This window comes from Perca flavescens, chromosome 14, assembly GCF_004354835.1.
Source record: "Perca flavescens isolate YP-PL-M2 chromosome 14, PFLA_1.0, whole genome shotgun sequence".
In the NCBI taxonomy this organism is placed as follows: Eukaryota; Metazoa; Chordata; class Actinopteri; order Perciformes; family Percidae; genus Perca; species Perca flavescens.
The window spans coordinates 32,778,307-32,794,603 of NC_041344.1; the positions used below are offsets into that span (position 1 = coordinate 32,778,307).

The 16,297-nt window shown below is 40.9% G+C and overlaps 1 protein-coding gene across 2 annotated transcripts in view; it reads left to right on the plus strand.

Moving 5' to 3' along the window:
* LOC114567832 (septin-7) overlaps nucleotides 1-16,297 on the plus strand; it is a 51,662-nt gene that overhangs the window by 14,979 nt on the left and 20,386 nt on the right. For both annotated transcript variants that reach the window (XM_028596968.1, XM_028596970.1), the window contains exon 4: nucleotides 4,773-4,879. In XM_028596968.1, coding sequence (XP_028452769.1) covers nucleotides 4,773-4,879 — 107 coding nt within the window. The remainder of the gene's footprint in view (nucleotides 1-4,772; nucleotides 4,880-16,297) is intronic.

Here is a 16,297-nt window from a genome sequence, read left to right on the forward strand (position 1 = left end):
CTGCAGCCATAGCGATTGAAACGGTGGAAACCGAACTATACAAATGTAATTTATACATGTTTTTTTTTCCGATTAGTACCATTATACTGCAGTCAGATAATAAGAAAACAAGCCGGTATATATTATGTCGGGCGATAATAGGTGGCAGTAACGCTCCGCCCCACTGCAATTTACCATTAAACCGAAGAAGAGTAATTTCCGCTCAGTGCATAACAGCCTTGGGTACCCTGTTGAAATTGACGCATTACACAAGGAGTACATAATGTACAGAGTGCACTAGTGATTGACCAATCTGTTTTATCAGGGCCAATACAGATTATTAGAAGTTAATGAAACTGATAACGATATTTGGAACCAATATGCATTTACAGTGAATATGAAAATCTTTAAATCAAAATTAAGATTTTGGAATGTTATATACACTAACACAAAATTTTGTTTAAATGCTTTAAGCAAGTATTTATGAAATTAGAGACTTTGAACATAATACCCAGTAACCGATAGTGTTGTGGGGGGGGGGACATTAAGACATTAAGTCAGACTCAGTGGGGAGTGAAACTGAAGCAGAGGGACAGACACAGAGCTGTAGCCGAGCCAAAGTAGAACACTTTTTAATTAATTCACTTTATTGATTATCAGGCAAATAAAATGTCAACACAGATAATCTGCAAACTGCCAAAAAACGGTGCCAGCTGCGATAATCTGTTTATCCCTACAGTGTACTACATGTAAGTGTACTCACAGAAGTATCCAATTCTGTATTTTCTTCATTGTAACTACTGGCTATTTGATTTTTATGACAGTTTGCACTCACTCAGACTGCTGAATATTATTATCCAGTGTTAAACTGGGCTCCGGGTCATATATTGGTGCAGTCTGACTCAGAGCAGAACGGCTGGTGTGTATTTTTCAGTAAGTCACAGCCAATTCTCCTCTGATCACATTTCTGTATAATGGTTCAGTTTAGTGACAGATTCATGACCTCATCCCATCCAAACAAGTAGCCACAGCTCTGACCAACAATGATAGGCATCTTCACTAAACCCACCACAACCCCCACCATCATAACTCTGAGTTTGAGGGGTTTGGTTCTTCTGTAACCAGAGCTCCTCATCTTCCCTCTTCACACACTGGGCCGAGACTTTGACCTGGATCAAACTGCGTCTCCTTGACCCTGCTGTTCTTGTCAGCTCTTAGCTTACCTTATTCAAGCTGACATTTTTATCGCATGCATTTTACCCACAGTTTGCACAAAACCACAGCCTCCCTCTGGTACCCATCAGCCTTCAGTGCATATGAGTTCTCCATTCCCTTTCAGCCTTGAAGAAATGTTTACAGCGGTCCTGCATGTTTCATCATAGACTAGCTATAATCGCTGAAGCATATCTGTTGAGATTGCAAGATAAATGTGACTCTACCCTATTTATGACTCTGAGAGCGTGTCGAGTGAAGGATCCTTTTGTGTGATGCTTTCTTCATCTCGCTGTTCTCCTTATTCATGAAGTGTGGAGTGGCTGAGTTGTTGGCAGTGGTGGCCCATGTTGGCCCTGGCCACTTGTAAAGGCCAGAAGCAGCTTTTTGGCTGCAGTGCCAGGCCGGCTTATGACTGCCTCTTCTCGCACACTGAAGCTTTTGTTCAGCAGCTCCTTGTTGCCCTCCACTCACCTCAATCTTAACAGCCACACTGTTGGTGGTATTGAATTACCACAGGCAGTCCTTCTAGGTTCTTTCAGACATTTTTGTGAATATTTTAGCTCCAAAAACTCAGTTATTGTTGTTGTAAACAGCTGAAGGACCATTCTCAGAGATAGGCCTGTTATTGTTTAATATAGGCTATTTATTTTAGGTACATTTTCATGTATATGTGTTGCAGCTGTTATAGCTGCTTTTTTCAAACAGGGAAGGAAACCCTGTCTTGGCATTTTATTTTGATCAGTCTGTTTTAATAAAACTGTGATCAGGCCCAGCTTACATCCAAGACATGGTCAAACCTTAACCCCCAGCCTGTCCACTCTGCTCTGCATCCGTCAACCTGCTTGCTGCCCCCTCACAGAGAAGGACAACTAATCACCCAACAAAATCCCAGCTGTTGGCTGTCCTGGCTCAAAAATGGTGGAATGAGCTCCCCATTGACATCAGGACGGCCAAAAGCCTACACATCTTCCACCACAGGCTAAAAACACATCTGTTCCGACTGCGCTTCGGATTAAAACAACCCCCATCAATTTACAGTCACACTTTAATGTTTGGCTTATTTAAAGCTAATGTACTTACACTTACTTCTTGCTGTCTGGAGTTTGTACCTTCAGGGTTGAAAGCATTTAATAGGAAGTCGCTTTGGATAAACGCGTCAGCTAAATGACATGTAATGTACAAATTGCTTGTGACATCTCATATGGGGCTTTGACTTACAACTGAACATTTAGCCCACTTTGTGGAAAATACTGAGATATGTAAACAGACTGTATTTACAGAGCCCTTTTCTAGTCTTAACGAGCACTCAAAGCGCTTTACACACTTCAGGCACCATTCACACACGCATTCATTCACTGGTGGCAAAGGCTACCATACATCCTGCCACCTGCTCATCAGATGAACTTTCATATGTCAATGGCGCAGCATCAGGAGCAATACGGTGTTCAGTGTCTTGCCCAAGGATACTTCGCCATGGGACTGCAGGGCCAGGGAACCACCAACCTTCCAATTGGTAGGTGACTGCTGTTCAACCTGAGCCATGAATCGCCGTTCAGACAAAATATGCAGATATTTTGGGCCCTATCTTGCACCCGGCGCAGCGCAAAGCCCAACGCAAGTGTCTTTGCTAGTTTAAGACCGACGCAGATGTCAATTTCCCGTCCAGCGCCCACGACGTTTAAACAGCAAATGCACCTGCGCCCATCCTTGTGCCCATGGGCTGGTCTTACAGGGAAGTGTGTTCAGGTGCGTTCTGGGAGTATTGCTATCTTGAGGCAGCGGAAAGTGATTGTGCCATTGACCAACAAAAACCTGGTCTAAAGTCAATAACGCAGCATTTCATTATTTTAACAGCGCATTAGTAAAATGCTCCTAGGCTTGTGTGCGCACACTATGCTTGTTACACACACAGGGACGCACAGCAGCCCACACACATGCAGAAGATAAAAAAATATTACAATGTGAAATAGTGTTATGATATGATCACTTCACACGTGAGCAGTTTCTTCTCCTGAACATCTTTCCTTCCTGCTCAGCAAATCCTCCATCATAACAGCGATGCTCCAAGGTCCAAACGCGTCTGAGAATGGGAGATGATCTCTGATTGGTTTATTGCATGTTAGGCCCAAAACACACCTATGATTAATGAAGACACTAAGTACGACCCTTTTGAACCATGCACACGGACCCTTTTTTCCGCCGTTGAACTAGTAAAAGTGGATTCGTACACGCCCTAAACTCACCGTGAAGCGCCAGGCGCTTCACGCCGTGGACAGATCGTTAAAATAGGGCCCATGATTTTTGGTAGATATCGCCCAGCACTAGCATTTAGAGACTCTGCCTTAGAAATCTTTAAAATGGAGCTGATGGGTAAAATGTTTTTTTAGCTGATATGAACGGAAAAAGAAAATAAGGTTGAAAAAACTACTTTTCTTTCCACGGTAAATGATCACCTTAACCTGACAAGCCAGACCCACATCAAGATGTTGGGTCTGGGAACTCACCATTGGCAGCGCTCAATCCGAGGGGCGGGATAAACTGTTGTCTTTCAAATTCCCTCTGCACGCAGTAGGATAGCGCTACAACCAACCAGAGCAACGAAGAAGGTAGCAAAGCTAGTTGATAGATTAAACTTTTGCCGTATCCGGTCGGCAAAACTCTGAACACATCTTCCTTTTTTAAGAATGATTTCAGTCCCGTTCTTTGTTCTTTTCTCAAAGAAAAGCTGAACTCCAAGTCTTCCAGAAGACCGCTGTTCACCAGCAGCAGCAGCAGCCATAAGCCCGCCCACCGACTCTATACACGATGTGATTGGCCTGACTAGAGTTTCGTTTTTCCAGCTCGCAAGTCAACCGAGAGTTCCTAGACCCCCCTGGCTGCAAATTAAATTTGCTGCCGCTAGGGTGCGTCTAGATTTCTGGGCTACTGTCACCTAGCAATGTTAAAGATCTTTTAATACAAATGTGCTGGATCTCAAATGTTTTAAAGTGTATATTAGAATCAAAGATTGGACCTGCATATGAAGATTAAACCGCCATGAAACCTTTGAAACTAATTTTTATGGGGTAATACAAGTAAAGAAAGTTGATTGGTTCTTGTGCCTTGGATATTTTTGAGTACAGTGGTATGGAATCTGTGCTTACGATTTCAGTCTTTACTCCTTTCTTAGAGTGAAAATTCATTATGACTGGTGGTTTAAAATCTTCCTTCCCTTCTCCTCCCTCCCCATGATTCTCTCTCATTAGTTTCCTAAAAATGCAGACAGGAAATGAATTTGGGAGGACAGAACTTCCACCCTGTCCGTCTCTTCCTTTGTCTCGTGTTAACGCTTGCCTGTTTAGAAAAAGGATTGTTAAAAAGGATTGTTAAAAGCCATTTCCTGTACCGACAAAAGTCTCTGAAACACGTAAAGAATGTCAAACAGTGAAAGATTGCATAAGAAATGGGCTTGAGAAACATCTGGGGATTGTGTGTCTCTGTCTGGCATGAATAAGAGGATCAGAAAACAAGTATTGTGTGAAATGCATCTCTGGAGTTCACTCCCACCCACTCACTCTGGCTCTGTGTTTGTCTTCCAGGGGAATCTGGGCTGGGGAAGTCGACGCTGATCAACTCTCTCTTTCTGACAGACCTGTACTCCCCTGAATACCCGGGTCCTTCGCATAGAATTAAAAAAACTGTACAGGTAAAACATTTCTTTTCAGAAATAGTCAACACCTTTCTTCTCTTCAAGTGTCAACACTGCAGTCATTTCAACCATTGGCAAATTGGTGTTTTTCTTTTGTTCACTGTGGTCTACCCTTTTTACGTTGGCATGACGCAGCCACTAATGGAATTCCAATCCCATAAACTTTGGGCCACAGGTTTGTCTGTTATTTGAAACATGATAGGTTATCTTCACCCTGACACTGGCCTTAGTGTCCAAGCCTGAAGCTGCTGTAACAACCAACCTTTCTTAGCATTGCAGCCATCGACTAAATAGTTGCTTTATGAGATCTTGTTTTGTGAGGTGATGTGTTAGCTGTTAAAACGTGTCAACTATTTGTTTGTCTTAGTGAAACTGGTTTTACTGTGTTAACAGAGAGTTTGTTTGCTAAAGGCAAATATGTTATAATTTCAAATTAGGCAATGGAATTTGGATCGTCGGGTTCTACAGTTGGAAAACTTCCCTACATTAACCTAATTAATGTCAACATTGACATAACTCCAGTTTTATTTTTTTTATTTTTGATGACATAATAAGTGTTTATTTATTTATTTATTTATTTATAGTCTTGTTGAACGTTTTACACAGAATCTACCGCAAAACAGGACTGAGGTATTCTTGTGTTTTGTTTTACACCGTCATGATCTGCAGACTTGAAACTAAAGACTGAAAACTTTTGATGATTTCATCTGAATGGAATTCCTAGAGCTAATCCTTTGATCCAGTGAAAAAGAAATTCAGGGTTGCAACCCATGTTCATAAAGCTAGGATTGGCCTGTCACATTTTCAAACATCCCATGTGGTTTTAAACTATGGAGACTCAAAGTGGTCAACTTTAGATAAATAAATAAATGTGACATCTCACAAATACAGACAAAATGTGTCCTTAACATCCTGTTTCTTCTGTTTAGATGTTGGCTCATTCAGACCAAAGCAACAGCCAATCGCATAACTGGCTCTGTCCTCTGACAGACTTTGTGATGAAAAGATGCATTAAAATGCTAATTGAAAGACCGTCAATGTCAAATATACAGCCAGTGGAAAGAAATGCCCAGAAATAAACTTGTCAGTCAATCTTGTTATTGTTAAAAGAAGCAGAATGAAAAAAAGTATCGTAATAATGAGCTGAATCAAAAAAAATGGATTGGTTGGTTTGCAATTTAATGGCTAGATTACATTTTGTCTGGAATAATTCATTAATATATTCAGTTATTTCATAATGTATCTATTAAACTTTGAACCCATTTGGCTCTCCATATTGAACCAGGGTGCTGTATTGCACTATGAATGGGTGCAAACAAAAGCTGAAAATCAGTGTTACAGATATGTAATACCAGTTGTCTGACCAAAAACTAGATGTCTATTGATAAAATTCCATAGTATAATTTTGTTTGCCAAAATTATCTCAGTTAATGCCATTTAAGTAATAACTGATCAATAATGACTGAATAAAACCTTCAAACTGCTGTTTAGGGCTGGGCGATATGGAGAAAATCAAATATCACAATTTTTTTTGACCAAATACCTCGATATCGATACTGCAACGATATTGTAGTGTTGACTATTGGTGCTTTCACAAAATATTTACACAATGAGATTTTTGATGAATAATCATCAGTAATATGGATATAATAACTAAGTGGGCAAAGGCAAATAATAGAACAGCTAGAACAGTCTGGTAAGTTCATAAAATGACATCACTTTAGTGTAATGCAGCCTTTAAAACCAGTAAAAGACAACACTTATGTCATATTAGGATATTAAGATATCCAAAATCTAAGACGATATCTAGTCTCATATCACGATATCGATATAATATCGATATATTGCCCAGCTCTACTGCTGTTGGAAATAAGAAAATAATAGAGTAAGTAACAGCAGATAGATGTGATGTGATATGAAGACGAAAGCTACCTTATTGATTGATACTGTTGGTTTGTGGATGTTTGTGGGCTGTGGATGAATGAATGAGGTTGTGCTGCAATCAGGCTGCATCATGTGAATAAGAAAAGCTGGAAGTAGCAGGTGGAAGGATAAGGGGAAGTTTAGTTTTTCTTGAGTAACTTTACTGTAATTTATTCTGAAACCGTATACTGCAGAAAGGGAAAGCTGGTATATAGTATGTGCATAAATAAGAGGTGAGGGAGTTCAAGTGCATGTGTGTGTATCATGTAAGCTGTAAACAGCTTAATGGAAAGGCGTGTCTGTGCCAGTCATGAGTTTAGTCTAGCTGAGATGGCCAGTGGCTATGCTTGATTGGATACGAACATCTCTGTAAACACAATCTATTAACTCCCTCTGCTCCACGTGGCTCGAGTGTAAACATTAATGTTAGCGCTACATTTCAAAGATGATGTATGTTGTAAGAGGGGCAGGCATATACTGTATGTATATTTTATATTTGTATATATTTAGATATGTCTTATTACTCCATATACAATTATACTCCAGTTGCTCTTCTTCTGTTGCATTCCAGACAGAGTAGCTGTTCAAGGAGTGTTTGCTCCCAGTGGGCATGTATCATTCCCAACTGAATTTTCCTATTAAAACACACTTGCTAGTACCACCAGTAACCCTAGGACCAAAATCCTACGGATGGTGAGTATAAGCCAAGCCTCTGGCTGCGTTTGCTAAAGGAGGATATCTCTTCTCTAACTCCTAGCCATTAGGCTTACAGTTTAAAATCTAACCAACTGGCATTTTCAAAAGCATATATTGAGAAATTTTAGATATTGACTATCTGTAAATGCAACTGTACTATAATGCTGCAGCTAGTCAGTGTTTTTCATCAGTTAATGAAATGGTATTCACACTTGAATTAATCTTTATACTTATTCATAAATCGGATCTGTATGTTTTACAGGAATTCAGATTATGGGTTTCCCATAGACAACCAATGTAGTATTGATAAGCAAACAAACCCCATCATATCACAGGTGGTTGACTCTAACTGAAAGGTGTCTAATGTTTGAAAAGAGGCCCCTTACTGGCCCCATATGTTTAGACATATATTGGAAATGGCATACAAAAATGCACGGTTGGCCTCAGAGCTACAGATGCCTTGATTAAAAATGATTCGATAAGATCTAAGAAGGGTGCTTAATGGCGATATATTTACGGTGTCACAATAATAGTAGATCTCGTACGCCTCCATTAAAGTACGTACTGCACAAACCCCAAACAAACAGACAACTTCCTGTGATGATGTACTGATAAAACGAGGCACGCGACTGTGTATACAGTCCCTCCTCATTCCAAGACAAGAAGCTTTCTCTTAATTAAATGACGACAGCATGACTCTCCAATGACACAAACAAACACAGGCTCTAGTTGGATCCATGGGCGTTACAGATCCTCCTCTGATTTGTCACCACTTTGCAATGCCCTGGTTAAGATGTAGTGATGTAGTGTTTTAAAGATTCATTTTGTCCCCAGGTTACCTTTGTCTCTTGATACATGCGACTCAGACACGGTCTTCTCTTTCGGTCTGTAGCACCTCTGGCCACACATAGCGTCAAAAGCAATGTGCCACCCAGCACATTTATCCTGGTCAGGTGTCAGGCAGTACGTACAACCGTTTTTTTTTTATTCTGAATACAATGTTGTCAGTGTTGAGTCCCGACCCGACTCTTAGCAAACAAGCATTTGCGCCTGCTTTAGAAAGTTAAATAGTCGCAAGTTTGCAGTAAAATGTAGTTGGGTTGTCGAGGTCAAAACGCTATATGTAGCAGCTGTGAATCCAATAAACTTATTATAAATAATGTTTTTTTTTTACTCTTACACTGAATGTTTGCCGCTTCAGTTCAGGTTGTTGACCTGTTGGTGTGTCTCAGGCCAGACACTTGGGCCTGGGGCCTTGCAGCGCTGTGAATGGGTGAATGAGAGGCAAATTGTTAAGTGCTCTGTCCATTAAGGTAGAAAAGATCTGTATAAGTGCAGTCCATTTACTTTTCACCAATCAAGTCTAAGTATTAGGGAACCACATTTTCAGGGGGTTTTGTGCAGCTTTAAAGAGCAACTAAACCCATGCTGTAGCTTGAACACACCGCCTCACAAATTAAAAAAATGCATTTGAACCCCCCCACATGCCTAGATGTATTTGACAGTCACCAAGCATTCATAGAACTTTAGCTACATATTTAAATCTCATTTTAATGTCTATACCAGCTGGTAACAGCTTGTGAATCACCTGCGAAACCCAAAGAATCTTTGTTGCCAGCCGTATTTGAAAGCAGCAACTCTGACTCTGATAAAGGTTTTCTCGATATGTCCCAAAATTAAGTATTGTCATTTGCACTAGTAGTTTCAAACTATACCCAATCCTACTAACTACCCAGTAATTCTGTTGATTTCCAAAAAAGCAATGTAAAACACATCAGTAACCACTTTTACATACACATATTATTCCAGTTTTTGCCCTCATTCGGAAAAAGACAATATTCCGACCAAACTGTTTACATGGCTAATGAAAATAAATATTCCTCTTTACATGCAGCCATGCAGAAAAAATTCAAAGCTTCCCACCCGTGGCGGACTTGTCCCACCCGTGGCGGACTTGTCCCACCCGTGGCGGACTTGTCCCACCGTGCGAACACAGGCTCTTTCTCTCATTCCTTTAGCCACCTTCTTGAAAAGGTCGCTGTTGTGATATTTTTGCATATCTAAAAACCTGTTGATATCCAAATCTTACATAATGTTTGAACGTAGGTGTGATTCTCCTTCCGACTTGAACTTTTCTTTTATGCACGTAATCCATCCCAGCCTTGCAAAAACTGATGTAAACTGTAGCAAACTGCAGTGAAAAACCCCAATTGAGATGCATATTCCAAATGCACTGTATGCATATACAAACAATGCTGCTAAAAACAGAATAATACCACCATATTCCATTGTCTTAATTGGAAAGTGCTAAATTTGGCTTTAGGAATATGCTGTTTACTTGATCCATATTAAATTCGGAATACTGTCCTATTCGGAATAATAGTGGGATATTAGTGTGTATGTAACCCTACTATTTTTTCCCACCAGGCATGTGTTTACAGTAGCAAATGTTAACGCTTTTATGAAATCGCCATATGTTATTGTCATGTGAAATCGAGCAATGACACACATTGAAACTGCAGGCGGGACTGTGCCAGGAATGCAGTTGCCGCCAGGAGTAATGCTGAATGTGAGAGGCGTGTGGTTTATGCCCTGAATGCTCGGCCTTTGTTGCTGTTTGCAGCGACGGCGCAGAGGAGAAGGGTTTGGCAGTTTCCTCAAATAGAGCTCCCAGCTGCATAGCTTTACTCGAGCTTCCCTTTAAAGAGTGAAAGGTGATACTGTTGGTGTGAAGGCGCTCCAACAGGCTTCCCTCTCCTGTCCTCTGCCTGTAGCGTTGAGTTTGGGTTAGTGTACAGTGACGAGGCTCTTCCCTTCACCTCTTCCTTGTGATCTACTACTTTGCTCTAAATCTCCTAATCCCTGGCAACACACTGAGGGGCTCTGTCTGCCCTCGCCCCACTGCTGCTTCCAATTAGTTTACCTGCCTATTACACCTCCTCAGCTTTTATTAAAGGTTTAAATGAGATTTAGATGATGTGTGCTTCTCTATGCTCCCAAACTGAAAGCTAGAGGACTCCTCAAGCTTTCCAAGATGATAAATATGGAGAATAGAGCACTATTTCTCTCTCTCTCTCTCTCTCTCTCTCTCTCTCTCTCTCTCTCTCTCTCTCTCTCTCTCTCTCTCTCTCTCTCTCTCTCTGGGAACCACATAATAATCACATTTCAAATAATTGTGGCCATTTTTTTTCCCCAAGCCATGCCAAAGAATGTTATGAAACCCAGAGGATTGCTGTGTGTAATAGAATCCAATTCATAATTGAAAAGAAGAGGGGGGGAAAAAATGCAGGCGGGCGGACAGAATGGGTGTTAACTGTTGGAGGTGATTGAGCAGGGCAGATGTCTCATGGTTAATAAGGCTCAGCGAGCCTGGAGTGCAGACAAGGGCAGAGACTTGGTGATTAGCCAGCAAACTGCCTTATGCACTGAGCTCACTCTTCTCCTTGCCATTGCACAGACATGCCTTGCTTTTTATATCAAGACCCATGCATGAATTTTAGAGATTAAAATAACAAGATAATATGATGAGGTAAATGGTTTCATATTAAAGACAGAGTCTGTGGTCTTGTAAATAGGGCTGCACAATTAATCAAAATTTCATCGAAATTCCACTATGACAGCATTTGCCTAGATGGTGCTACTTATGGACTCTGGGACAACATTAAAACGTTTCAATGAGAATAATGATACAAAAATGATCATTCCCTCCAATACCGTGAATCGTATCACAATTGCAATATCAGTCAAAAATAATTGCAATTAGATATTTTTTCTCATATTGTGCAGCCCTACTTTTAATTAACGGTTGTTTTTAAACCGTTTTTCTCACTAGTTGTTAACCTGACGCGCCAGATGGTTTGTTATGGTGCTTTTCAATTACATGGTACCTACTCGCCTCGCCTCGCCTCAACTCGCTGTGCGTCCGTTTTCCATTGCAGATTTTAGTATCGCCTCAGCGTGGCTGGTCGTCATAGCGACTGCCGTGGGCGTGGTTTAGTAGCTTGCTTTTCCCATTGACCTATCCCCGCATATCCCCAACGCATTTCCTGGTTCTCCGTCTCCGTAAACAACATGATATCAAAGAGATAGTTAACGTTTACTGCTCCAGATTTCCCACCGTGGTCACATATATATGACTCTAGAGTCGCTACTCGCTGCGGAGATAATCGCCATCACTCTCTCACTTCTCCCTCGCTCACTAGCTCCCCACACACACACATACGGCGACTCGACACACACACATCACACATGCACACACCAGCGCACCAGTATAACCATCAGGCCACTTGTATGCTACGGAGAAAGATCTGCGTGGAGCCTCCGGCAGCAAAAAAACACCGCTGGCTAAACTATTTAAAAATGCCGTCTCTCGCTAGCAATGCAGTGATCAGTGACGCTTCTTTCCGACCAATCAGCAGCCTGCAGGGTTTCACGTCACCTTCTCGGCTCGCCTCAGCTCGCTTGGAACCTCGACTGAGGAGGTACTAAAAAAAGTACCTGTTAGCAGGTACCAGGTACTTTTTTTCGTAATGGAAAACCAAAAAAGGCGAGTAGAGTCGAGGCGAGTAGGTACCATGTAATGGAAAAGCACCATTACACAGAACCATCTGAGAAGCCGTCATTGGAAACTGTTTGGAGAAAGTATTTTAATTTCAAAAAGAATACTTGGCAGGTGATTGGATGACCTCTTGCGAAAGTCAGTCAGGAGAAAAGCGGAATCATCTTTTCCATGGACAAAAGCCCAGTGCCGTTCTTTGTTCGTCTTTCAATGAAGAAATGCTCTTCAGTTCTGAAATAACTGATGCTATCGCAGCAGCCACGCTAACCTCTTCAGGAGCTGCTGTTGCTGTTTTGAACAAACCGTCGCCTCTCCGTGATGTCACACACACCTAAACCACGCCTGGAGCTGCCAGTAGCTCCTCACGGTACTCTGACTGGTCTGAAGCATAGGGGATTGCACTACATGAAGCCTGACAAGATGGATTTTTGGTGTAATATTGCGAGAATCGTGCAAAGGACTAATTGTAGTTTCAGCCTCATTGCGACAGGAGTGTCCCTGACTTAAGAGAGCAACATAATAATCATACAGAGTGCCATATACAAACATTTTAAAAATAAAAATTTTACCAAAAATGTATTTTGTAACTACAAATTTTTATGGGTAAATCATGGGATCTACCTTGTGTAAGCAGTAGTAACGTTTAGTCTGGTAATAATAAAGTACTTGGTGTAATTGCCACGGTTCATTATGCCAACTGCTATAATTGAATCATGAATCATTAGGGGTGGGGAAAAAACAATGCAGGATTCTTCAGCGTTGTCCACCCAGCAGTCCTTCACTTTTGACTTAAAGATTGTTGTACAGCACCATATCTGACTATCTGAGTTGATACAATGCTAATTAAGGCTATCATCTCCTCAGTATGACTATGTTCAGAAGATTGTGGCGTCCGGTGACTTTCACGCGCAGAAACTCGAGTGAAGACAATGACCTCTTCTGAAGAGTCCATCATGTTTATTAATCCTCCGTGTCCTCCTTGGCTGCTAGCAACTGTGTGGAGGAGGGGTGGGGGTGAAGCGCGATCACAGAAGGCTTGTATCATGTGGACACGCCGACAGTGTTGTTGTCAAAGAACTCCTCATGGGGGAGACAGAAACGAGACACTGCTTTAATTTGTCAGTTGAATGTACGTAGATTCCAGTACGTGATGGATGCCTGTAAGTGGTGGGTGGGGGGGTAAGGGGTTAGGGTCTACTGTAAAATCTTTGCTGGGGAGTCTTGAGCTGCAGCGGTCTCTGTGATGGATTGTGAACGACAACAGTTGGAGCAAACACTAAAGGGCCGCTGGTATTGTCCATTCTGCTCACTGGCATGGCTTATTGAGACTAGGGCTGCTCAAAAATATGCGGTAAGGTTGAGTATCATGATTACAATATTTCTTGCGATAAATAAAAAGATATTAAATTGTTCTCAGTTCTGCCTTTTTGCTGCTTTCAGTGTTCTGCTAAAATACAACAAATTGTTGTATTTTTTTTAAAATACAACAATTTGAATTTAAAATTTAAAACAAAGGAAATCATTTTTAACATTCTTTCATTGAACAAATTTGAACGTTGAAACGAATATAAAGACAACACTAAAAAAATGTTTTCTACAGATATTTTCTTTCAACTGATACGTGTTTATTGCGCCCGTTAATATTGCGATAACAATAAAAACACAATTTATTGCGCGGACCTAATTGAGACAGATAAAAATATCCGAGCCATCCTTTGGATCTCAAAATGTCCTCTGTAAAAAAAAATAAAAATAAAGGTCACAATAAAGGCATTCATTCTAGGAGTGGCCAATATATAAAGTTTTCTAACATTGTGTATATACATTTTATATTGCAATATATGACATCATCGCAGTCGGGAAGAAACATTGTATCTCCATATTTGACTCCCTTGTCCTTGTTTGAGGAGTTTTGCTGAGCTGTGAGAAGCTGTTTTTGCTGTGTAACCAACATGTGGTGAGAGTGCAGCCCAGCCCAGTAACTGAGCGTACCGTGGGCATTCTGTGGTGCTACTTAAGTGTAAGGTATCGGCTCATTCAAGCTGAGGTTGAACTCAAATGTGGCCAACCCCTCAGGGAAACTGAGCTGCTCTCTTTAAATATTCTACAACTCTGCTACGCAAACTCTTCACGGCGCTCATTATTTGTGTCTCAAGTCGATACCTCAAAGATTTATGTTCAGAGCTGGACTGGTATCAAAGGTTACACGTGGAGTAGAGTGTTTTCCCTAGGTTTGTGGAAAACATACGTAGGTGCACATATTTGGTAGGGGGGTTTAGGGATACTTCCTCAAGAAAATGTTTTGTTTTTTGTTTCACATCATTTTGGACCATTATTATTACCATATCTGTGTCTAAACGTTGGAAAACAGATAATTAAAGACAAAACCGGCTATAAAAAATAGCCCATTGGGAACCAACTACAGTCATTAGATCGGAGTCATTTAATTAAGTCATTTAGTGAGTTTTGATGCTCACATTGATTTCTACATTAATTTGGCTTTAGTGCTGCCCAAAGCGGCTTTGGTGCTGTGCCTAAGCCTTATAACTGTGGGGAAAGCCCTTGACTATGAGGGAGTGGTGTAATGTCAATGTTTGGCTACTAGCTGCTGTGTGGATCTGGCTTGACCTCAGTCATTCCGAGTGTTTCTCATCACTCGCTCTGCGTCTATGATAAGAGACAAGGTCTGGTTCAGATCTGCTGATTAAATCAAAGTTCATCTGCTAATCACGAGTTGTGTCTCGGCCCCACGCTGTTCAAAGCCCAGCCCTTTTGCTGCGTTAAGAGGCAGCTTTGTTCAACTGCAGCTCTGGTTCATCCCTGCTTCTATCTGTCCCAACGCTCTGCACACATCTTAGACTTCATGCTCACTGGTTACAAAACTAGTTTGGGTTCACTGTAGTTAATGGGTTTGCAGAACTGTTTTAGTTCTGGTCTGTTTTGTGTGTATTTGTTTAAGTACATTGAATAAGTAAAGAAGTAGCCAGCTGAGGTCAATGGTCCTGTTTCCTTGGTATAGAAACAATATTTGATATTTTCTGTCTTTTCAATTTGGTGTCTTGAGTCCCTTTTTAAAATATGTTCAATTCAGTTTATTTAAGGAGGTAATTAATAAAACACATGATTATACATGGGTTATTCCTTCCCGGATGTCCGTCCTCTTCCTCTTCCTTTGTGTTGGTGTTCTAACCTCCGGTGGATTTCTGAGGACTGTGGTTAACTGCTCCTCAGATCTCTGCAGGGTAAATCCTTATAATGGTAGGGAAAACCCTGCAACAGACTTAGGTGTGGGCAGTGATACACTGCAGAACAGTTTTTACCACAGCTCCAGGATCAATGTCATCTAGAGCTGGGCAATATATCGATATTATATCGATATCGTGATATGAGACTACATATCGTCTTAGATTTTGAATATCGTAATATCGTGAGTGTCTTTTCCTGGTTTTAAAGGCTACATTACAGTAAAGTGATGTCATTTTCTGAACTTAGCAAACTGTTCTATTATTCACCTTTACCCACTTAGTCATTATATCTACATTACTCATGATTATTTCTCACAAATCTCATTGTGTAAATATTTTGTGAAAGCACCAATAGTCAACACTACAACGTAGTTGCGGTATCGATATCGAGGTATTTGGCCACAAATATCGTGATATTTGATTTTCGCCCAGTCCTAGTGTCATCCTTCTGAATTTGGCATTTTCAATTAGACCGTATGAACTAATGTCCCTGTACATCAAAAAACGCATGGCTTCAGTAACCGGGCAGAGTTGGAGCCCAGTTGGAAATCATGTTAGCTCCCAAAGCTAACGTTAACTTGCCAGAAACTCAACCAGACGCATGCCGCATCTCTTCACTGGTAAAAAAAATCAACTTTTCTGAAAACGGGAATTCAATAGGAAGTGAAGAGTAAAATATAAACTAGTATTTGGCATGACGTATCGCAGGCTGCAGAATACTGCGTGCAGTGGGCAGATTTAAAACTTCATGTTGCCATTTTTACGCTGCAACGTGTGAACCTTTTTTATTTTTATTTATTTTTTTATTTGTGGTTGTACAAAAATCCATGCCTCTTGCTCTCACACAGCACCTCAACCAAGCAATCAAGTGTGGAGATAAATGGCTTTTAAGCATGAATGGCATAAGGGAATTGACTGTATTGTAAAATAATTAAACATTGTAAATAAGCAGTAATTGACCATCTGGTCAACGGAGACTTATACAGTCCTTGG